The sequence below is a fragment of the Clupea harengus genome, chromosome 7, assembly GCF_900700415.2.
Source record: "Clupea harengus chromosome 7, Ch_v2.0.2, whole genome shotgun sequence".
NCBI lineage: Eukaryota > Metazoa > Chordata > Actinopteri > Clupeiformes > Clupeidae > Clupea > Clupea harengus.
The window spans coordinates 21,249,921-21,275,513 of NC_045158.1; the positions used below are offsets into that span (position 1 = coordinate 21,249,921).

General features: G+C 44.7%; 1 protein-coding gene across 1 annotated transcript in view; it reads right to left on the bottom strand.

The window, feature by feature from the left end:
• LOC105904889 (transmembrane protein 132D) overlaps positions 1 to 22,479 on the bottom strand; it is a 66,537-nt gene extending 44,058 nt beyond the window's left edge. Inside the window, exons 1-2 of the mRNA XM_031570821.2 lie at positions 21,599 to 22,479; positions 2,338 to 3,280 (exon numbers count right to left, since the gene is read on the bottom strand). Of these exons, the coding sequence (XP_031426681.1) occupies positions 2,338 to 3,280; positions 21,599 to 21,671 (1,016 nt within the window). The 5' untranslated portion in view covers positions 21,672 to 22,479. The remainder of the gene's footprint in view (positions 1 to 2,337; positions 3,281 to 21,598) is intronic.
• Positions 22,480 to 25,593: the final 3,114 nt, after the last annotated feature.

The window sequence follows — 25,593 nt, forward strand, 5'->3', positions numbered from 1 at the left end:
TTCAATTATATACAATATTACATAATAGGGATGGGCATAATTCATCGACGATCGATTAATTGATCATTAAGAATTTCCTTGATGAAATTATTTTTTCATCGATTAAAACATGTTCTCCTGCGTAGTGTGCGTGTAATTTATTTATTTTAGGGCTGTCAAAGTTAACGCGTTATTCTATGAGATTATTGTGGCGGAGATTAATGCAATCAAATATTTGAACGCAGTTAACGCAACTTTGTTTACTTCCGGTGCGCGTTGACCCATGGCACGAAACCGCCCCTTGTCTGATGTCAGTTAGATAGAAGAGACCGAGACGGTAGTTGAAGATGGAGAGAGCTGAGGGATTGTTGGGCGGAAAGTTTCTGTTTAAGAGGCAAAATGACAGAACAATCGACAAAACTAAAGTTGTATGTAGCATTTGTCAAGCTGAATGTAGCTATCACAGAAGCAGCTCGTGATTAAGTTATCACCTTAATGCAAAGCACCCGACAGAAAGCAGTCCCAGGTTAGATGGTCGCCAACCCACACTCCACGACTTCTCTAGGAAATTAACTAGACCAGTCCGTGAAAAGGTTACCAACGCTGTAGCAGTTTAGGTTGCCGGTGACTGTCGGCCCATCAACATAGTTGAAGACGGTGGGCTGACTGAGGTGATTCGAATTGCTTTAGGGGACAATTCTTACGATTTACCGTCGAGGGGCACCATTGTGTCTCGCATACATTCCTTGGCTGATGGCGAGAGAGCACGAAAAAAATACAAATAAACAACAGTGTCTAAAATACACGCTGTCTGAAGTGATTACTCGTTAATTTATAAGATTTAGTCTTTAAAAGAAAACAAACTTTTAATCACGATGAATCTAGATGAATGAATTTCAAAATGTGAGATTAATTAGTTAGAGAGAAAAAAAAAACGAAGGTCAGTTGTGTTTATGAGCACCGGCTTCTAGCTGTCGGCTCCGCTGCTTAAGAGTACAGCAGCGCATATTTTCAAGTGTAACCATTGAACGGATCCCGTTTAACTGCCACAAGAGTTGTCCATCTTGTAAGTTTAACTGCCACAAGAGTTGTTCATCTGGTAATAAAGATCTCAATGAGGAAACACGCTGTGTTTTTTCTATTTTCACTGCATTTTAATATAGTCTATAAATAGTGAATTTTAATATAAAAATATTAATGATTAATCGAAAATCGATCGTTAATTCTCCCGACGATCGATTAAGACAATTTAATCGAATGCCCATCCCTATTACATAATTTATAAAAGAAAAATATGAAAATAAATTTCATAGAATGGTGGTTATATGATTTGGGATTTTCAATAATGTTTTTCTCTTGGGATGTCACATTCTATTCTTTCTCATTTTAGCTCATCATCATCATCATCATCATCATCATCATCATCAGGCTTTTAGTAGCCTGCATACAGACACACACACTGCTCATTACTGCTCACAAGTACTAGTTGCCCTCTACTTACACACACACACACACAAAGAACTACAGTAGAGGCAGCTGTAATCCCCTCGCAGTTTTGAGAAAACTTGGTCCTAGGTTATACTTTATGGGAAGAGAGATCATAATCCAGCCTTAATCCCATCTCCTATAATTTTGTGTGCGCTTTTTTAGCAGTTCCAAGGAAAAATAGAGTTTAGCCACATACAAGCACATGTCATGCATGTGAGTGTGTGTTTGCGAGCATGTGTGTGCTTGTATGTGAGTGTGTGTGTATATTCAGGGTTATTTTTGTGCAATATACAGCACATATTTCCACATATTTCCACACATTAGTGTGATCTTCTTTACGTCCCTATAATCTCAGGCAACACTAAAGGGATTTCTGTACAATGCATTCATGCATAATAATGACATGACAGAGATTAAAAGAGGTGGCATGTTCCAACATATTTGTGTCATGTTACCACAAACAGGAATCAAGGTATTAATAGCCAGAAAGTTGCATGTTGCCTGACAGAAACAAGTTTAGAAATATAATAATGCTACTTTAATAAGACCATGCTAAATGTAGTCAAACAGGCACAAATTTACAATTATGGTGTAATTATTCCTCTATTGACTGTATCACTAACTAACTTCTGTAAAGACGTAAAATCCAGAAATGTAGAAATCACATTTCTTTGCTTGTATCTGAGTATCTGAGACAATAACTGCTTCTGTTTTATGTCAAATAAACATTCACACATCCTACACCCATCCTACACACACTCACACACTCACTCACTCACACACTCACACACTCACAAACACACACACACACACACACACACACACACACAAACGGATAAAGCACCTTGGGACAGGCAGCTGTGCCCTCACCTGAGTGTGAAGGTGTCCAGTAGCGAGGTGCTTCTGATGAGCACGTAGAAGGTGGCGATGTCCGTCTGCTTGAGCGGCTTGGACGAGGTCTTGATGAAAATGGCCTCTCCCAGTCGAAGTTGGGTCACCGGAGCGACTCCCTGCACCTCCTGCAGCAGCCGCACACTCCCTATCCTCCTCATGGGTGTGACGGGTGTGTACTCTGCCCGCAGCTGCACCCTCTCCCGCCCCCTCCCTCCTCCCACGCCTCGTCCTGCTCCTCCTTTCCCACCCGTGTCTCTACACTGGCCCTCCTCGCTGGGCCTGGCCTGGTAGTAGAGCTCCATGGTGTTCCCGCGAGCGGAGGTGGACTCCATGCTCAGTCTCTCCCGGCTGGAGCTGCCCTCGGTGGGGCTAAACCAACCGACGGGGGGATCCAGGGCGGCCAGGCAAGTCCCCCTGCGGGCGTTCAGCAAGCACGAGGCACGTACCTCCTGAGTCTGCCAGAATGCGAAGACGGTGACGCAGGGCAGCTGGTCGGCCGCCCCTCCCGGTTCCCGCTCGCCGCGGTCCCAGTCCCGGCCCGCCACATAGAAGAGAACGCGCAGCCGTGGCGACAGCGAGGTTACGCTGCGGCTCAGCACATGCCAGCGCACGCGCCATCCAGCTGACGAGACGTCTGGGGAAGGCCGGAAGAGTTGCGTCGGCAGGCCTAGCAGGTCAGGTGTGATTGTGCGCTGTACCAAGAGTGGCCCGTAGGTGGCGTTGAGGAGCGGCAGGGGAGTGCCGCTGCCAACCAGCATGGCCTGCGTGCTGCTGCGCATGCTGGAGTTGCGCATGATGTCTTGGCCTGCCTCCTTCAAGAAGAGAAATTCCACGTCACGCACCTGGAAGCTCACCGGCAAGAAGACGGGAAAGGGGACCAAGCCGTCTGGGCTGTCCACTAACTCCTGACTGTCCAGCTCTGTGTGGGAAAGAGAAGGGACAATGGTCCTGTTCATGTCAACTGACAGAGCAAAGAGCCAACAACACCGAGGTGTAAACAGGTAAAACAAGGGTCACAACAACACCAAACTCAGCCAGTAGAGGAGAAGTCAACACCCAGCTATTTGTCAACTGTTAGAGCAAGGTGATAACAACACCGGTATCAAGTTGATCAAGTACCCATCTGCACAGTAAGGTAGTCGGTTTGGATAAATGTGAATATCGATGTACAACAAAGCCTCAGGCAATGTTTTTTTTCTTTCTCTGAAACGCCAGCCACGTTGCTAATACTCTAAAATACACACTAAAATGTGAGCGTTAAAAAAAAACACAATGGGGAAATTGTGTGTGGTGCGTTGTTGTTAGCTAATATCTTGGCATAGAATAAAAAGGTAGATAAGCAACAACTCATTGTTTAAAAAAACATGACCACAAAAGTCATGTCTAACTATTTTTAACTTTCAGTGCTGGGGTTTTTCCGGTCTTGCGCCTCACTCAAATAAACCTGAGGCACATGGCAACGACCTAGCGTTACTGTAGTTGCGGCATTCTATAGAGGAACCACTGAAATCAAGAGCCTGGAGATGAAAAAAACATATCAGTGTGAACGCTGTCTCAGTGTGTGTGCAGAACAAAATCATCCAGACCAGAACAGACCAGCTGACTATGGACTGGATCCAACCCAGATGATCAGCAGCAGATTAGGAACCAGAACCACAATGGCCTTATGCTGTCTGGGGAGCAGTTTAGGCTCCTGTCGACCCACTGGGGGCAGAGGTGGCGATCCACTGGCCTTTTGCTCTTTGGTTTTCAAGTTGTCTGCTGGTGAGTTACAGACAAACTTTATTTCTTTATTAATTTATACTTCATTAATTTTCACCCTTAACATTTTAAAGATGTTACTAATGCGTCAAGTTTCGAATTGACCAAGTCATTTCATCTTGAGAGGCTTCTAGTACCATGAACTTAGCAGCTGATTATTTAAATAGAATTTCCAGGAATTGCAAACATTTTTATGATATTTTCTTAATATCCACGCCCAGTTAAAACAAAGATGATGGTGGTCCAAGTGTGAACCAGATGTGGCACTCCACCAGTGGGGTCCCAACCCAAATCACCAGTGGGGTCCCAACCAAAATCCATTGTTGGACCGATATATGCTTGCTTTCTGGGTATCTAGAACACTGTTATGTGAACTATGTCATTCAGGGTCAATCTGTCTGACAGACTAAGTATTTTCAATTAAATCAATGATGGCTTTTACTTGGCAAATGACAATGGAGTGTTCAGTTTCCACGGACAGGCCTACTATGAGTGACAGATGTTCTGTCCCTCCCACTGCATCTGACCATGGGGACCATAGAGATTGCTCACAAAAAGAGAAGGGAGACCCTACATATAGCAGACTATGTTAATCCCTATGTAGAATATAGATGATAGAGGGGAGGGAAGTTGATTCAAATGTAAAGGTCAAAGGTCAGGTCATGAAAGGTCAGGTCTGTGTTTATCATTTTTCATATTTTTTTGCTGATTTCCCTAGAAAACAATCTTCTGGAGTATAGCTTGTAAAAGGCATGAAGATACGAATAACAGTGTAGTGAGGAAGAGCTTGTGCATTATGGAGTTAAGCAGTGACCTCTGTGACCTAAGCAGTGATAAACCCTCGGTCTGGGGACAAAATTGTACATGTATTAAAAGTATAACAGCAAGCAGGGCTATATTTTTTTCCAGGAAATCATATGTAATGGCAGCCTACCCGGGGAAATCTATCAACAATCCAATTGAAACTCAATAAACGAGGAGCGGAACGGCCAGAGCGGGCCCTGATCATTAAGGTGAAAGCCCCGGTTCCATCTTTTCACGTAATCTGCATGTAATACCCCAAGTCGGGGTAATAGTCAACAACCTTTTTTTTTTTTTCCTGGAGACTGTTGCCCTGGAAGTCAAGAGCCGCGAACAGACATGGTTGGCATGGTTTGGCATGCTATCCAGACATTACCCAGGACCTGGATTTACTGGTCATGCCAAGAATCAGTGTAAGTGCACTCCTAATCATAGCTATTCTATGAAATAGGGGAGGAGGTCAGGGAGAGGGCACATATCCCCTATGTGATGGGTGGTGAGGGATTGAGGATATGTCCATGACTTAGTGCACAAAGACAGGGCTCTCCGTTAACCTTAGCAGAGGATAAGCAACTGCGCCGGTCACTAATGTCTCAGATCAGATTAACGTCAGATTAATTTCAGCCCAAGTGTTGCATCCCGTCTCCGTTTATCATCCACTCTACTGCTCTACTGTATTTTTGAAAGAGTGCTGAGCTTCATATAGGCCCTATCGCCGCCGCTGCTAACACTGCTGCTGCTAACACTGCTGCTGCTACCGCTGCTGCTACCGCTGCTACAGCTGCTACTGCTGCTGCTACTGCTGCTACTGCTGCTACCACTGCTACTGCTGCTGCTGCTGCTACTCCTGCTACTACCACTGCTACTGCTGCTGCTACCACTGCTACTACCACCGCTACTGCTGCTGCTACCACTGCTGCTACCACTGCTACTGCTGCTGCTGCTGCTACCCCTGCTACTACCACTGCTTCTGCTGCTGCTACCACTGCTACTACCGCTGCTGCTACTGCTACTGCTGCTGCTACTGCTGTTACTACTTCTACTGCAGCTGCTACTGCTGCTACTATTTCTACTGCAGCTGCTGCTGCTGCTGCTGCTGCTACTGCTGCTGCTACCACTTCCACTACTGCTGCTGCTGCTACCACTTCCACTACTGCTGCTGCTGCTACCACTTCTACTGCTGCTGCTGCTGCTGCTGCTACTACCACTTCCACTACTACTGCTGCTGCTGCTACTGGTGCTGCTACCACTGCTGCTGATGCTACCACTGCTGCTGCTGCTGCTGCTGCTTTGACTTGAGGAGACAGAGGAGTCTGAGGGCTTTTAAGCAGCCAGCGTGGCACGGTCTGAGAGGCATATCAGTGTCAGCCGGGCTCTAAAGCACCGCCCCGTGCCCCGACGCAGAAGAGTCACCGGTGATTATACCGGGAGTAATCATGTGCCATTAGCATCTCTTCTCACCCGCCCTTCATGTCTCGCTTCTCTTCACTCTCCATTTTTTTCTTATCTTCCCTTCTTGAACTCGTTTTTTTTTTCATTCATTGCTCGTGTCTATTTTTAAAAATATATTTCTTTTGCTCTCTTTATGTCATATTCTCCCTCATTATTTCATGTCAGCTGTCTCTGTGGTGCGCCTGTGGTTTCTGGACGGAATTACCCAAACCATCTCATCTCAATGAAACGTGCAGATAGGCAGATAGGCTTAGATTTGTGGTAAGGGTTAAGGTCAGGTTATGATAGCTGACGCTTAAAAGTTAAGCTTAACTGTTGACCTGCTGACAGTTTGTTGAGTATTTGTTAAATAAAAAGAGTTTACCTATTGTTTTTACTAGCATATTTAATAAGAATAGTTTTAAATAGTTAATTATAGTTATAATAGTGGTTAATACAAGTTTAGTAATAATATATATTTTTTAGATGTATTATCTTTTATATGTAAATATAGATGCTATAGATATAATTAACCTATTTATTATCTAAAGGAAGCTTTGGTAGGTCCCATGCTCTGCAAACAAACCCCTGTGTGTCCCATACAGAGCTGAAAACCTCAAAAACAAAACACTTTCTGTTTGTCCCCAGAAGCTCTTGGCCGAGGTAGGATACAAGCTGATGAAATATAACAAATGTAATAGTTACTCTACTGCACTATACACATACAGTACATACACCACCAAATTCAGCGTTGGGAATTCAAGAGGCCTTGAGCTGTGTAAGCAACTTTATGGCTCCAGCTTTGCCAAGGGAGTCTAAGTGAATTAGGAATGTAAGGATTTGACAGGTGAGAGCGTTACAAGGGATGACATATTACGATTTACTCAAGGAAAAAAAAGGAGCAGCCTGCATTTCAGAAACCTGCAGCAATTCAATCTCCCAGTCTGATGAGATGGAGATGTACGTGGACATGGAACATGAATCACCTTAATATCACCCTGGTTGTTTTATGCTGTTTTTTAACTAAACAACCATCACTGTCATTCTTAATGCGTTTGTAAATCCTAATGCAATTCATGTTCCTGCCACACAAGAGAGAAGGGCAAAATGACTGGTTAAGCATGTAAAAAGCCCTATGTGTATTATCCACTATACAGAAAATACTTCTGGTTGTGTCTCAGCCATTTTAATACATGTAATACGTGTGTGTGTGTGTGTGTGTGTGTGTGTGTGTGTGTGTGTGTGTCTGTTTGCCTGTGTGTGTGTGTGTGTGTGTGTGTGTGTGTGTGTGTGTCTGTGTGTCGGTCTGCATGTTCTTTCTGGAGGTGATCTCACACATTGTAGAGAGAAGAATGTTTCAGTCAGCGGGTCACCATTACCCCATAACCCTGCACCATTATGGCAGATTACAGATTACAGCTGCAACCCAGCCACTCACACCAGCTGCAGGAGACCACAGCTTATCAGGCTGCATACAAAGAGAGGAGAGACAGACAGAGAGAACGAGGAGATAAAGAGAAGAGAAAAGTCTGAGGGGAAAAAAGATTATAACTGGTGCATTTCAGAAGAAGAGCAACAGTGAAACAGAGAGAGAGAGAGAGTGTGTGTGTGTGTGTGTGTGTGTGTGTGTGTGTGTGTGTGTGTGTGTGTGTGTGTGTGTACGCACGCATAGACATACTTGAAATAACTGAGTATCAGAAACTTGTTTCCCGAGTTGAGTGTGCCTGGACATCTCTGCCAGAGACAGAAACCCACACTGTCACACTGCCTCCCGTAAGCCTCACTGAATTCCTGACTGAATCTGATGCGAGTGTTCATAGTCAAACTGCTCTGAAATAGACCAACGGGGTTGACAGCGCTCCCAGGCTCCTTCCTCCGTCTCTCAAGCGCGCGCACACACACACACACACACACACACACACACACACACACACACACACACACACACACACACACACACACACACACACACACACACACACACACACACACACACACACACACACACACACACACACACACACACACACACACACACACACACACACACACACACACACACACACACACACACACACACACACACACACTTTGTTCTCGTTCAGTTTATATCCCTTTCCAGAGCCCCTTCAGAGGCAGTAAATCATTACAGTCTCGCAAAGACAGTGATCATTACCGCAGCAGGAGGACCCTGTAAAGTGAGGGCAGTCCTCTCCTGTAGAGTGCAAATGAGCTAAAGTGCTTTTGATAAATATGTGCAATTCAATTAGAATGGTGCTATATATATATATCAGTGTATATGAGTATATATTACTGCTGCAGATCTGTGCACAAAAGCATCAACTTAATGACTTAATATGTACAAAATGTTTCTAGTGTCATAGACGTCACATGGGCATAGATTGACATACATACATTTCTAATGTTTTTTGGGGCTAGGGTAGTAGAAGAATTCGCTAATAAAGGCCAGTCACTCTGTCTCTCCTTTTCTCTCTCAACACTCTTTTTGCCAAAGCTTTCGTCACCCTGCTGAATGGCCATATACGTGTATATATATATATATATATATATATATATATATATATATATATATCGGGTGTCAAGTTTCTGCTCTTGTTACCCACAGACATATCACAACATTGCTTCCCACCTTTTCCCAGTGCTTGCGACAGCTGTGAAACTCTGTGTGTGTTTCTGTGTTTGTGTGTGCACGACTACACTGCCATGGAATTAACTCCTCTGTATCAACCAAACTGATACTTCAACCACTTGCTGTAAATAACGTTACTTAATAGTATTAATGATACTATTTATTATTTACATTATATATTAACTGCTATCTTTTGTCATTGATCAACACCTCTGGACCTGAACACCTCTTCAAAGCACTTTGTCTCAGACGCTCCTATCACACTGATTCCTTTTGCCTCATCAGTGGTGTGTGTGAAGAGTAATATGTATGTGTCAGCCATGCCAGGGCGAGGGCTTGTGTCAGCCATGCCAGGGCGAGGGGCTTGTGTCAGCCATGCCAGGGCGAGAGATTGGCAGCGGTCGCGTCTCTCTGCTCAGATCCACCATCAGTGGCGGGGGGGTGGGGGTGGGGATGGGGGGCTGGAGGGGGGACGTGAGGATTTAGAGCCTTGCTCTGCCTTCATGTGACAAGCTCCAACCCTGTGACAGTGTCAACAAACACACTGGGTTAGGGAAGGTTAGGTCCCTTTCCTGCTGCATTCATCCGCTGAAGAAGGAAACACAGCGCATAGAGGCCGCACCTACTGACCTAGTACTGATTAAAAAAGACAACAGGGACTTTTATTTTTTCTCTTTATGTCCCTAGTATTAGCTAGGACTGCTTTAGAGCCGGCGGCATGAACCAAGATTGCTTGTAGAATGGGAGTGAGGGTTGTAATGCCTTCATTCTATCAAGGGGAAAACAACAGTTTAATACCTAACTGTCCGTGCTAACGTGTAAATGTTTATGGGCAGGTACATCTCAATGAATTATGCATAATTTGAACCAATCTCAAATATAATCATCTTCCAAACACTAACTCATGCAAGTGTTGACACGCCCCACCCCAGGGAGATGAATAACTCTCAGGTCATGCATAAATCTGAATGAGTGGGGTTGGGGGGGCGATGTAGTATGATTTATCGACCCTAGCGCAACGCTTTCTTCCCCATCAATAGTTGATGATGGGGCATTCATCCTCTACCTACCCTCCCCTAGGTCACCATGCTCTCAACACGTCAGGAGGGTCGTCAGAGGGAAAACGTAACGTCCTCCCAAAACCTTTAAACATTTACGACCAGTATAGGTGTACCGCAAGTATAGGTGTACCGAGGAGGTTTACATCCTCGTGGTACCTCATTCAGAGCAGGGCATCCAGGTGTGGGGTGGGGTGGGGGATTGATGGGCCAGGGATGGGGAGGACTTGATGGCAAACAGTTTCCCAACATTTCCCTCTTCTAACATCACACGGCTCCTGCCGGGTTGCCTACCGAAGCCCACTAGCAAACACTGCACTAAACATTGAACATTGTATGTACCAACGCTGCTTGGTTGCCACTGGCAACAGGATCCTTGGTAGCGCTTCTATAATGGAGTGCATATGAGTGTTCTATCTGCGTGCCGTTCACATCTGTTTCCTTTGCTTTCACTGGTTTTACTGTAACGTCTCCTCCAGAGGCTTTGAGCTGTGTTTCCACACACACACACACACACACACACACACACACACACACACACACACACACACACACACACACACACACACACACACACACACACACACACACACACACACACACACACACACACACACACACACACACACACACACACACACACATACACACACACATTTCACATTTGGACATAACTGACAGAGCGCGCCGTGAGAGACCTTCAATCTGTGCTGAGACCTACAGATAAAGGCAAAAGGAAAAACGTTGGTGTGTGAGAACGTGTGTGCCTGCATTGCTTGTGTATGCACACTTCTGTATGTGTGTGCGTGTGTGTATCTGTGTGTTCACATATGTACAAACGTGTATGCTAATGTGTGTCTGTATGTATGTGTGTATGTGCATGTGTATCTGCATGTGTGGGTGTGTATGTGTATCTGCATGTGTGGGTGTGTATGTATGTGCATGTGTGTATGCATGCATGTGTGTCTGGTGAGTCTTCACAAGCGCTGGTGAGTGATGTGGTGGATGTGTTTGTCACGGCAACCTCTCACAGATGTGTGTGTATTCTCATGAGACTCACTGCCGCACATGATTTTTTTCAAGTGCCCTCCAACTCGTCTCTCTCGATCTCTTTCTCACTCCCTAGCGCCACTCTCGCTGCATGTCTCAATCACATCTCTTCAAGGGAGAGAGACTGAGGCAGTATCTTCTCCCTTTTTTGCAGCTGTATTCTCCTCCATGTGACACTCCTTGGCAGGTATGTGTTCTGTGATGAGTAACTTAGGCACTTGTGTGGACACACAAGCAGATACTCATCTCTGGCTGTCTTCTCCTCTCTCCTCTTTCTCTCACTCCTCTAACTGTCTCTTTTTTATCTTTTTCTCTCCTCTCTTCTCTCTCTTTCTCTCATTTCTCTCTATCTCTCTCTCTATATATATATAAATTATATAAATCTCTGTCTCCCTCCTCTCTTTTGCCTCCAACTCTTTTTCTCTCATCCTTCTCTCTTTCTCTGTCCCCGTTTCTCTGATGCCTGTCTACATCTCTTTCTCCATTGTGTTCAGTTGAATAATAGCATTTGCCACACAGTCATTTTATGTCTGTCCCATAGAATACCAGCCAGACCTCCACCACAGTAATGACACACTGAAAGTGCTTTTCTCGAGTGTTTATGTCCCGTCCCCCCCCCCTCTCGCTCTGTGTGTCTGTGTGTGTAAGAGAGTGTGTGTGTGTGTGTGTGTGTGTGTGTGTGTGTCTGAGAGAGTGAGTGTCTGCCTATGTCTGCCCTGCCCATGTTGACTGTTGAACAACAAGCAAATCCCTCTGCCAGCTGTTTCCACTGGGACAGCCCACTGGCCAAGATCAGCAGCTGTCCAACCAGGCCAACCCCCCAGCCTTGCACAGCCTACCCCAGCCCTCTATAGCCTTTCATCCGCCCAGCCGACACAGACATCGCACCACATCCACCACTTCACCAGAACACTGGGGTAGAACGTAAGCATGGTTGAGCATCATTTGTGGTACAGCCTTTAGGAGAGTGCTGGTAGAGCAAGGGGCTAACAGCACCAAGCTCAACTGGTGGAAGGAGGTGCCTTTCCTCCACCCTCCACATCTGCCTCCACACCCACCACTTCACCCAGTCACCTGGGTGATCAGCACTGGAAGAACATCTATGCAACGTCCATGGGAAAGAACGTCCATGCATGGTTGATGGTATCATCTGTGGTACAACCTCTGGGAACGTACAGGTGTGAGTACAGGTGCTAACAACACCAAGCTCAGCTGAGGGAGATAGGTGCTAACAACACCAAGCTCAGGGCCCGTCCACACGGAACCTTGATTGCCTGAATCCGGAAAGGAATGTTGTCGGATCGGCCTCTTGTCCACACGAACCCGGCGGATTGGGTCACTGAATCCGCAACCTTTTGAATCCGGTCTCCAGAGTGGGTAGATTCGAACCCGCCAGCGGATCCGCGTTGGTGTGGACACCCGATCCGCACACTTTCTAACCCAATGATGTCATTGCCCCACATGAACGCCCCAAGCCCCATGCCCCGCAACCTCAACCTGAACTCCCACTGCGTCACTTCATAACTGCAACAACATAAACTAAATCGATGTTGTTAAGAAGCTGGTTAGGAAAGAGATGACATTAACAAGCCACACTTTAATCTATCACTGTTTAATCTATTTGCATCAGACCATTGTTCAAAACCGTTTTTTAAAAGTGTCAGCAATAGCCTATATGAGCAAATCTGACGTGAAAAGATTTTTATTATAGACGGAAGTTTCAAAACGGTAGGTTAACACAAACGAGGGTTATGGTGAAGAGCGCGATTCTAACTAGTCCTGTTTAAGTGCTGTGGTAACAGTGATTTCAGGTGGTAGAGAAGTCGGTCAGCAATCGGTAAAATTGCTAATTGGATCTCGACTTCTGTCTCCTGTCACTGTATGCGCATGCTCCATCACGTCTTTACAGCGGATTCAACCACTCCGCTCCAGCATTTCCGTGTGGACGCAGATTTTTCTTGACACTGCTCCGTGTGGACGTGATAAAAATAGGTACCAGATCCAAAAATGTTTCCGGATTCAGGCAATCCAAGCTCTGTGTAGACGTAGTCTCAGCTGAGGGAGATAGGTGTTAACAACAGAAAGATCAGCTGAGGGAGATAGGTGTTAACAACATCAACGGGATCACCTAGGAAACACACATACTGATGGAAAAGATGTATCTGTGCCATGCTTTAGGTTCCTTAGTAAAGTAAAGTGAGTAAAGTGTCGTTGTAAGAATGAATGTAAATGTAGCAGAGCTCTTGGGCTCAGTTTTGCAGGGCCATCTCTCTTGGACTGGAGGCTGCAGTGGGTTAAGTAAGGCTTTTCTGTTTGATCCTCACTGGTCCCAAAAGCAGTAACTGTTTGCATGCAAACATTCCTTTGAGGAAAGAAAATAACATTAAAGTATATGAAAATCTAAAGAGGGTCAGTTATGGCTTAACATTTCCAGTGATCTTTTTTTTTCTCATTGTAATAACCCACTCCAATGTTGGCTTGTCAGCTGGGATACATTTTCCTAAATTGACCAGCTGGTGCTATATCAGATTACAGGCCACTAAAATAGAAGTCAGAAAACACTTCCTTCTAGAGCCCAATATGGTAATGTGGAATTGCAACCCACCATTAGGGGGAATAAATGGATGAAGGAGCATATTCTTTCTATGATTATCATTCGTATAATATTCTGTACTGTGCTGTACAATCACTTGCCCTAAATGAATGTCTTTTTTGGCTGTAGTGTGTAGAAAATGAATACACCGTCTACAAAATGAAAAATAAATAAGGTGAACATGTCCCTTTGGCTTAGCAAGCCTCTGTCTGGACTTTGTTTAAGGCAAAGAGAAACTGACAAACTCAAGGTACATTTACATTACATTTAGTCATTACATTTAGCAGATGCTTTTGTCCAAAGCGACGTACAAGGTAGTACTGAAGTGTGTCTGGAACGGAGTGTGCAACCAAGTAGAAGCAATGTAACACGCTGTCCTCAGTAAAAATTACAGCTTGGCAGAGATGTAGTACCTAAACAAGCCTAATGTGATAGCTTTCGAGTTCCTTTTAGGACAATCCTTCCAGCTATCCATCAGTTGTCTGACATTGAGGGAACCACAATGGAGGCTCAAATGCATCACTGTCCTCTCCGGTTCTGTCACAGCACCCCTAATGGTAAAACAAAGTCTCGCTCACATGATGATTAAGAGACAGAAAGGCCCTTGGGCTACCAGTTGGAGGTCAATTCAACTTTGTCCAGTGGGGTCATCCTCTCAGGAAAATATGAATTAATGAACACGAGTTAAAAACAAGCTACTTTTAAGAGTTGTCTACTAGGGGTGTAAGAAAAAAATCGATGATTCTTCACACAAAGAATTGTTAAATGATCAGTTATGAAAAATCAATTCTTTATTATTATTATTAAAAAAAATGTGTAACTAACTATGTGCTATTGCTATGTGCTATATAACTATTGTAGACGCAACTTTTCTAACCAGTTTGTGGACACAACTTTTCCCTCATTCACATTTCCAAGCCAGATTCAATCGTTTAAAGTAAAAAGATAAACATATATGGAATATATTGTAACATTGTAACACTGCAATATTTACACAATTGCAATACTTGACGAATCGCAATGTGCACTTAATTGTATCTGGATCTGAATTCAATTCAGTTCTCTTCAGTCTACCTGGAGCAGTGGCATCCATCCGTGTTTCAGTGTCTGATGAGAACTGAATGAACTTCCTAAACCATTCCAATTGGATTGTTTCCGTAAGTATGGAATGGAATGGAGTTCCTTTGTGGATGTTACAGTTTCTTACAGTATATTCCTTTCATTTTGACATATTATGTTCTAGGCAATGTATAGAGCACAACAACTTTACACAGAGAGAAAGACAGCACATGGCTAAGTCTGCCCCTTGGCAAAGATCATGATTAGAGAGATTAGAGATATATGTGTCACTTTATATGTAGAGTGTAATCTCTGCATTAAATGGTCTTCTTTTGTGTCTAATCCGTCATAGGGAAATGCATGAAGCTAACATTAGCTGCTGTGCTATACAAACTGAGGTTATGGCCTCCACCTCAGCACTTAATCTGTTCATCAAACTGCCATTGAGAGCTTATCGAATACTATGAGTCACTGCTCTCTCCCTGCCTCTCGTTCTCTCTCTGAAAATCACACTATTTCTTGATCAATCTCTCTGTTATTTTCCACAGCGCTCTCTCTTTCATACTCTCCCCTCTTTCATTCACACCCTCTCTCTTTCTTTCATATTCTGTCTATCATTCTCTTTTATTCTCTCTGTTTCTCACTCAACCTTTAATTCTACACCTTTCTATTATTCTTCCCCTCCCTCTCATTCTTTCTCACTCCCTCCCTCTGCATCTCTCTATTCGTGCCCACCACCCACTCGCACTCCCTCTCTCTCTTTCTCTCTCTCTCTCTCCCCTTCTCTCTCTCTCTCTCTCTCTGTCTGTCTTTCTCCCTCTCTCATTCATTATCTCACTCTCTCTCGTTCTCTCTCTCTCTCTAACAGCTCGCTGACTGCTGCAGTGATTTGAAAAACTGGCAGCCCTCCATCCACCCGTCCAGCCCAAGTTAAGCCAGCCACTTCACATGCCATCGCTTCACGCCACCACGTCCTCTGGGCACAGCCCTGCCCACCCTCAGTTTGATGGCGCCCATAACACCCCGCGTGCCACTCAAGTGGCTATTCGTTCCCTGGAGTGGGAGGGGGTGATGGAAGGGGTGTTGTCTACCCTTCAGTGAACTAGCAGAGGGCACGTCATATTTGCATAACAGAGAGCTGTGGAGCAGTGAGAATTAAATCTCTCTGAGCAGTTCCACTACAGGTAGGACATTAAAAAGCTAAGAGAGAGAGAGAGCAAGACAGAGAGCATAAGAGAGAGAGAGCGTAACAGCGCGAGAGAGAGAGAGAGAGAGCATAACAGTGAGAGAGAGAGAGATAGATTGTAACAGCGAGAGAGAGAGAGATAATGAATCAGGGTGCACAGTGGGAGAGTGAAGGGGCTCAATAGCCTGGTGCATGTGCGCAGAGGTGGACAATTACAAGGGTGGAAGTTAATACTGTACTCTGCCTTGTATTTCTGCTTGATCCACGCAATAAAGCGCTCTGTCCTGTGATTTTGCACCATCCATAAAATGAAGTGCCCTGCCCTATATCTTTACCCCACCCATGCAATGAAGCTTTTGCCCTATCTGTGAAACAAATTGCCCTGCTCTGTGATTCTGCTTATGCAATTTAACAGAAGAGTAGTTTGTTTCAACTATAATTTCTACCTGTAGGTTTAGGAAGACTGAGGAGAACTATTACACTTTGTTGAACAAAGTTGGACTTTAGCAGTGAAACTGGCTTCAGTTTGACAACTAAACAAAACAGTTACGTAACATGTTAACATGCACAATATCAATACTATACTGAGCTAAGAGGTAAAGAAGAGATGGAATCTCTGAATCAGTTGTCCCAGTTCCCTTGACGAAAATGACCCTCAGCTGTCTCAATGCATAAATGTTAAAATAGGCAAGCAGATGAAAAGATCCTCTGTGCCAGTGAGCATGACTCTGCCCTGCCGCACATTAGTGCGGTGTGGTAGCACAGCGCTGTGTGTGTGTGTGTTTGTTAACGAGCCGGCCGACCCCCGCGAAGATTAATTGGTACTAATGAAGGCAGGCATATGTGGCGAGCGGCTCGAGAGTGACCTGACTACGAATAGCGCACCAGTGAACGTGCCACACCAACGCACAGGCAGGTGATCGAGCGAGAGCCCAGATACTCACACAGCACAGATACACACACCACACACACATCCCAGATACTCACACAGCACAGACACACACACAGCACAGATACACACACAGCACAGATACACACACAGCACAGAGACACACACAGCACAGATACACACACAGCACAGAGACACACACAGCACAGATACTCACACAGCACAGATACACACACAGCACAGATACTCACACAGCACAAATACACACACAGCACAGATACACACACAGCACAGATACACACACAGCACAGATACTCACACAGCACAGATACACACAGCACAGATACTCACACAGCACAGATACTCACACAGCACAGATACACACACAGCCCACATACTCACACAGCACAAATACACACACAGCACAGATACACACACAGCACAGATACACACACAGCACAGATACACACACAGCACAGATACACACACAGCACAGATATTCACACAGCATAGATACACACACAGCACAGACACACACACAGCACAGATACTCACACAGCACAGATACTCACACAGCACAGATACACACACAGCACAGATACACACACAGCACAGACACACACACAGCACAGATACACACACAACACAGATACACACACAGCACAGATACTCACACAGCACAGATACACACACAGCACAGACACACACACAGCACAGATACTCACACAGCACAGATACACACACAGCACAGATACACACACAGCACAGACACACACTCGGCACAGACACACACACAGCAAAGACACACACACAGCACAGATACTCACACAGCACAGATACACACACAGCACAGATACACACACATCACAGATACTCACACAGCACATATACACACACAGCCCAGATACTCACACAGCACAGATACACACACCACACACATCCCAGATACTCACACAGCACAGACACACACACAGCCCAGATACACACACAGCACAAACACACACACAGCACACACATACACAGCCTAGGGCGCTGCCTACGTGCAAGGAACAGGGTCAGTGTTTTTAGGTCAAGATGTATTTTAATCTCACCAGGGAAGAGGACAGACTTCAGCTAGTCAGTCAGTCAGAGAGCGAGAGGGAGAGATAGATGAAGAGAGCGAGAGAGGGAGAGATACATGAAGAGAGAGAGGGAGAGATAGATTAATAGAGAGAGAAAGAGATAGATGAATAGAGAGAGAGAGAGGAGAGAGGGAGAGATAGATGAAGAGAGAGAGAGGGAGAGAGAGAGGAGAGAGAAAGAGAGGAAAGAGGGAGAGATAGATGAAGAGAGGGAAAGAGAGAGGAGAGAGAAAGAGAGGGAGAGATAGATGAATAGAGGGAGAGAGAGAGGAGAGAGAAAGAGAGGAGAGATAGATGAAGAGAGAGGAGAGATGAGAGAGAAAGAGAGGGAGAGATAGATGAAGAGAGCGAGAGGAGAGAGAGATGAAGAGAGACAGAGAGATGAGAGAGAGAGGCAGAGAGAGAGTAGAGAGAAAGAGAGGAGAGAGGGAGAGATAGATGAAGAGAGAGAGAGGGAGAGAGAGAGGAGAGAGAAAGAGAGGAAAGAGGGAGAGATAGATGAAGAGAGGGAAAGAGAGAGGAGAGAGAAAGAGAGGGAGAGATAGATGAATAGAGGGAGAGAGAGAGGAGAGAGAAAGAGAGGAGAGATAGATGAAGAGAGAGGAGAGATGAGAGAGAAAGAGAGGGAGAGATAGATGAAGAGAGCGAGAGGAGAGAGAGATGAAGAGAGACAGAGAGATGAGAGAGAGAGGCAGAGAGAGAGTAGAGAGAAAGAGAGGAGAGAGGGAGAGATAGATGAAGAGAGAGGAGCTAGATGACAAAAGAAACATCCATTCGTCTGCACCATTAAAAAAAAGCCACTTTTCATTCACAGACAGTCCTGCGACTCACTGCAAATTAATCAATATGAAAAGATTTGATAGAGGACAATAAGGGAAGAAAATGACAAATGAACCAAAGGAGGAAGAAGAGAGGAGCAAAGAAAAGATTTGAGAAGTCAATGGGTACCTTCCTGTGGCGACTTTTGCTAGTCCCTCTTTCTCTCTCTCTCTCTCTCTCTCTTCATCTATCTCTCCCTCTCTCCTCTCTTTCTCTCTCTCTCTCTCTCTCTTCATCTATCTCTCCCTCTCTTCTCACACGACTGCAGTGTACTTTTGCTAGTCCCTTGCACAAGACTGCAGGGTGCTTTTTGTAATCATGAAAACTACCTGGGGATCATCAGACACAGGCGACCTGGCTGAACCAAATCAATCTGGAAAACAACCTGGACGTGAGAGTGTCTCGCGAAGCAGACACTGACAGAGTGAGAGATGAGAGAGAGAGAGAGAGAGAGAGAGAGAGGGAGGAAAGCGGTTAGTTGAGAGATGGTTAAACCTATGCATGGATTGGTGGGGATTTCTATCCAATGAGAATCAGAAAGCTGCTTTTTAAATCTTTTTTTTATGAGGATATTTCTCTGTCTGTCATCCCCTTAGCCAGTCGTTTTATCCTAATTCAGGCCGGACGCCTGGACTGAAAACAGCCCTCTTCAGAGTTTGTTATGGGCTTTGCAGCAAAGCATCTCTATGGCAACACTTATAATCATCATTATTATGATTATCACTAAATTGCTGCTTGCTGCTGCGGCAACCTGTAATTAAAGCACAGAGTCGTATCAGCAAGCTGCCACTCGACGGGAGCCTCAGTGGTCTCAGACTACAGCTGATTGGAGAGCGGTTCTGGGCCAGAATTGGGCCAGAACTGGGCCAGAACTGGGTCACATCCAGATAAGTGTCAGCTTCTTCCTGTTTCTTGAGGGCTCTCGTTTCACTCATGCTGGAGAGGATTTGCAGCCAGTGTAATCTCTGGTCGTTAAGGTACACTAATGTGTCATTATGACACTCATTATCAAACATACGAACCCACAGGTCTGCACTTTATAAAGGTTAACTGGATCATTGGTAGAGCGTTCATTTAATGATGCTTCAATAATATGATTTTTAACACATTTAGCTGTATTATTCTTTCATGCAATTGTTTTCCCCTCATGATTGATTAGCATATGAGGCATCTGTACTGAGAAGACTGAGTAAGCGAAGATGCCCCCAAAAGTTCTTTATCCTAATACCATATGTTGTATCTGTTTTCTTACACATCGTAGTGAGCACAAAGAATGCAATGAATACCCTCTTACACATGAGCTGTCAGTGCCAGGCACGATAAATCAAGACAGAGGACAGTGTAAGGTACATTACATTTACATTAAGCCGACGCTTTTATCCAAAGATACTTACAAGGATGTATACACATTTTACATTTTACACTGATGGCACACTGCACATCAGGAGCAATTAGGGGTTCAGTGTCTTGCTCAAGGGCGCTTCGACAGGAAATCGAACTAGCAACCTTCTGATTACTAAACGACTTCTCTACCTCCGGTACCACTGTCGCCCCGGTAATCAACACTGGGCTGACTCTCCATTATATCGCTTATGCTTCTGCTTCTGCTGTTGTATGTCTTTGTATGCTGTGTTAAACCCTTTTAAAGACTTAAATACCGAAACACTTCACCTCCCAGAATTCTTCCCTCCTTCAGCTCTCACTATTTGTTACGGTAAACAACGTCCAAGTCCTCCTTCAAGTTCTTCATTAAGAACCCTATGTATTATTTTAACTGAACCCTTTTGCCCAAACTAAATCCATATGTCCAACACTGGACAGAACACTACAGAGGCTTACAACACAGGACTTAATGACAATCATCTTCCTGCTAGAGCCTGAATAATTTAGCTATATGTGGAGTTCAATGGATACATAGTTCAGGTCTGATCCCACTAAGTGCCACCATGGTCAATCAATTATCCCAGTAGTAAGTAGCAGTGACAGGCTCCATAACTTGAAGGTGGATTTGATTCAGTTGGTTAACTTAATTAAACACGTAGCCGTAGCCAGAATGCCACAAACACAAACACTTTGAAGCATGACGTGCAGAAGGTTTTCTTTGAACTGTGTGGCCTTACAGTAACTGCTGTTCTAGTCTTACCAGCCTGAACACCACGGACCACGCTGTTCACTGACGAACAGCATAGGAGAGGACCTTCATCACACCAGAACTTGACAGCAATTGGTGTTCCAGCAACCAAATGCTGTGCCTCTCAATACTGCTTCCTACCATCTACTATAGTCAAATGCTTAATCTCGGGGCCCAAGTAATCCTATCATTCAAAAAGGAAAATGTGTCATCTTCAGATGGCTTTGTATTTCCGGTGACATTTTAGGTTAACTGAGAAATTCACTGTCCGTTTTTGTGTGTGAAGAGTAACTTGTTCTGTGTTATGTCTCATAAATTATCTTACTCCAGGGTGTTACATGGTTGTAGGTTACTGGGTAAAGTATAGGATAAGAACTACTGCAAAACCGAGTTATGACTCAACCTACAGGAACTACCTCCTTACTGTAATGTGCTTCCATCCATTCAGCATTTCAAAGTCATACGTGTATATTCTGTTATACATCCATTTAGAGAGAATAATGTATCTCCCGTTTTAAGTTGATGTAAAAAAAAAAAAAAAAAACGATTATGGCAATACGGTTGATTGACTGACTGACTGACTGACTGACTTCTCCCAATATCTGACTTTAAAAACCAACAGGAATATAATTTTTTAACATTTGAAGGTGGTGGTGTTGATGCATTTAAGCTTAGCCAACAAGCTTACCTTGCGTGCCGACCGTGACGATGGTCGCCAAGAGTATCTGTAAAATCCTCCACAAGTGAGAATAAATGCTCATTTTGGCAGCCGATGCGACCCTACTTTATCCCATGCACGGTCCCGGTTGTCAGGGTCCCTTTACGAGTTTGACAGATCCGGCGCCGATACGTTGTGGACACCGTTCATTGTTATTCAGAGGCGGCGCGGTTCACCTGGGAATTCCCCACCTGTGTGAGCGCACTTCAGGCCCACGGCTCCGCACTCGTTTGAGCGTCTTAAAAGGCGTCGCGCGCTCAGCCTGGGGATGTCTTGGAACGGGACTGTTCAAAGTCCCGATAGATGACTAATTCACACGGCGAATAAAGCCCTCCAATTCGACTATGTAGCGCCGCGTGAAGAGCCCAAAACCTTTCTTAGTTCATTAGCCTAATAAAATGAAGGTTCCCGGTCGTGACTCAAGAAGAGACAAGTGATAAAATCCAAGCCGGAGACGTCCGCCAACAAAATGAAGAAGAGCTTTCCACTTCAGGTCAAATATGTGTTATCAACTTTGACCATCGTGCCTTACTGCTTCCACTCGCGTGCTGGAAAAATAGTCTGTCTCAAATTGTTGCGTCGTCATCAACTGGAGTGCCCGACTGTCGCCATCGCAGAACTCTTCTGTGCTGTGATCGGACAACACGAATTTGCGCTTGTTGGTGAATTGCGGCGATTCAATACGATTAAGTACTTAGCAGAGAAGAGACGGGTCGTTGGGGCAGTGAAGGAAACTAACGGGGGCGGAAACAGAGAGATGGAGTGAGCGAGAAAAATAATTATATCAACAGACCAGGGAAATGTGGAAAAATAAATGAAAGTTCTCGGACGGCTCACCGTGGCATATTCATTAACACGTGTGGTTCTGTGTCAATGTGTCTAGATAAAGACTGCTAAATGGCTTATCAGCGTCCTCTTGTGGCGTCAGAACGAATGCCGTTTTATTCGAATCAATCCCCCAACGCAACTGTGTGATCTCTCTCTCTCTCTCTCTCTCTCTCTCTCTCTCTGTTTGTGCGTTTAATGATATATTTATAAGCAAATTACTTTATTTTGCAGTTCTCCCACTATTCTTAATTTATATCATATAGTAAATGCTGAATACATGTTAGTTCCCTTAAATTCAGTTCTGAAATCACCAGGCAGTTATGAAATCTGGAGTAGCCTAGAGAGAGTGGTTAGTGTGTGATGTGATTTGTACCTTTTTTTATCCTTTGCACCATTTTGTAGGGTTGGGAGAATTGTATACAAATTTCAGTATGTGGTTGACAATACAAGACATAATACATAGACATGTCATTTCCAATAACAACAAAAAAAAATGTTTATTGTATGTTTACAAAGATTTTACTCCTGCAGTTGGACATCTAGGTCTGGTAATCTGACGTTCCTTTGGTTCTGGCCACACCAAATCAGGAGTTTAGATTTTCCTGGGGAGGGAGAGAGAGTTGAGGGAGTAAGCGAGACAGAGTGACAGAAAATGTTGGCTCAGTTGCTAACACCACAATAACAACACAGGAACACAACCTCCTGGCAGGCATACCGACATAAAAAAACACTAGTAAACAGAGAACTATAAAACACAAATGTAAAACACACATAAAACATTCCCTTCTTTAATTTAACTTGTTAGTTCAGATACGCCCCCTAGCGGTCGCGCGGCCGCGACCGGGCTGATAACATCTTAATTACGTGCATGTAGCCACAAAAATAAAAAACATTTTACCATAAAAAGACTTGTATCTGAAAAGCACTAATACTGCCAGAAGCACACGTAATATCAAATGCCTGTGTTCAGCAGGTCATTAGAAAACGACCAAAAGAAAAACGTGGTGTGCCCCCTGCTGTGCCCCACCCCCTGACGCCTCCTCAAACTAATCGTCCATTTAAACATGCTATCTTTGCCAAAATGTCTTGTTTTCTGCCATGAAAAAATCGTTATCTATCCAAACAACTAAATGATGACACTGAATAGTTTAACTGAGGATATTATTGTGGTTTATTTATGTACTCACATCACAGCACAAAACATGCCTCCATTTCCCATATCATATGATCTCAATCTTCTCGAGCTCCTCATGGCCATGACAAATATATTTTTTTTTAAAACATACCTGAATAATCAAAGCCATATATCTCTTCTACGAAACTGTGTAGTTTTTATTGGCCACAGTACATTTTATTCCTTGTTCTACGTTCATTTTCATGTCTAGTGCCCACAAACCAACCACTTCCTGTAACAGACGACCGCATTCAAAATGCCTGTTTCTCCAATCCAGTTACTATAAACTGATTGACACCTATTCTATCCAATAGTACTCATTCTCATGTTTACAATGGTATGCCCATTGCCTGTCTTTGAATAATATTACGATGTGATTGGTCCACGCGTAACCGAAGGTTCTCTGGTGCGCTTTCCATGCGCCAGAGCAGTCATTCCCAGCACAGGCTTTGCGCATTCAACACAACAAGTGGAGTTCGCCTATGGACACAATTGGAACAGCTGGATTGTGTCCTAGACATGACATGTAAGTATCTATATCTGCATTTATGTTTTCAGACACGCATAATACTATTAGTATGCACTTTGGTATGTTCTCACAATATTGGCTTGCCTATGTATTTGTCTGGCATATTAGCAAGCCTGCTAGCAAGTTCGCTAACGTTAGCTACATGCTATTTTTGCTGTGTTGTGTGCTCGTAATGTAAACTATGTAAATACATATCTGTATGTATGGTTTCACACACGCTTAATACTATTGGTATGCATTTTTGTACGTTTCCAAATGATTGGCTTGCCTATGTATTTGTCTGGCATATTAGCAAGCCTGCTAGCAAGTTCGCTAACGTTAGCTACATGCTATTTTTGCTGTGTTGTGTCCTACTGATGTAAACTATACATGTATCTGCATGTATTCGTTCACACACGCATAATACTATTAGCATACATTTTGGTATGTATGGCATGTTATATTTCTCCTGTTGTGTACTCTCTATGTCTGCATCTTTCTTGTTTTTAGTTGCATATTGTGTTTGGTTATTTTACAATGTCTTTATTTTTTTTTGCTGGATTGCTGAGTTGTTTGTGTAACATTTGCCAATTGATTTATTTTTTCCAGAGAGATGTCCCTGCAGGAGATGCATCTGTCCGCTCCCCACTCATTTCATCTCATCTGAACAGATCTCATCTCATCAGAACAGAACTCATCTCATCTTATCCCTCCACACCCACACCCCACTACACCACCACACCCCACTACACCACCTCCACACTACACCACCTCCACACACCACCTCCACACTACACCACCTCCACACGCCTCCACACACCACTACACCACCTCCACACGCCTCCACACACCACTACACCACCTCCACACACCACTACACCACCTCCACACACCACCACACACCTCCACACACCACTACACCACCTCCACACACCACCACACACCTCCACACGCCTCCACACCCCACTACACCCCACTACACCACCTCCACACCCCACTACAACACCTCCACACGCCTCCACACCCCACTACACCACCTCCACACACCACTACACACCTCCACACCCCACTACACCACCTCCACACGCCTCCACACACCACTACACACCTCCACACCCCACTACACCACCTCCACACACCACTACACCACCTCCACACCCCACTACAACACCTCCACACGCCTCCACACACCACTACACCACCTCCACACGCCTCCACACACCACTACACCACCTCCACACACCACTACACACCTCCACACACCACTACACCACCTCCACACCCCACCACACACCTCCACACACCACTACACACCTCCACACACCACTACACCACCTCCACACCCCACTACACCACCTCCACACACCACTACACCACCTCCACACACCACTACACCACCTCCACACACCACTACACCACCTCCACACACCACTACACACCTCCACACACCACTAC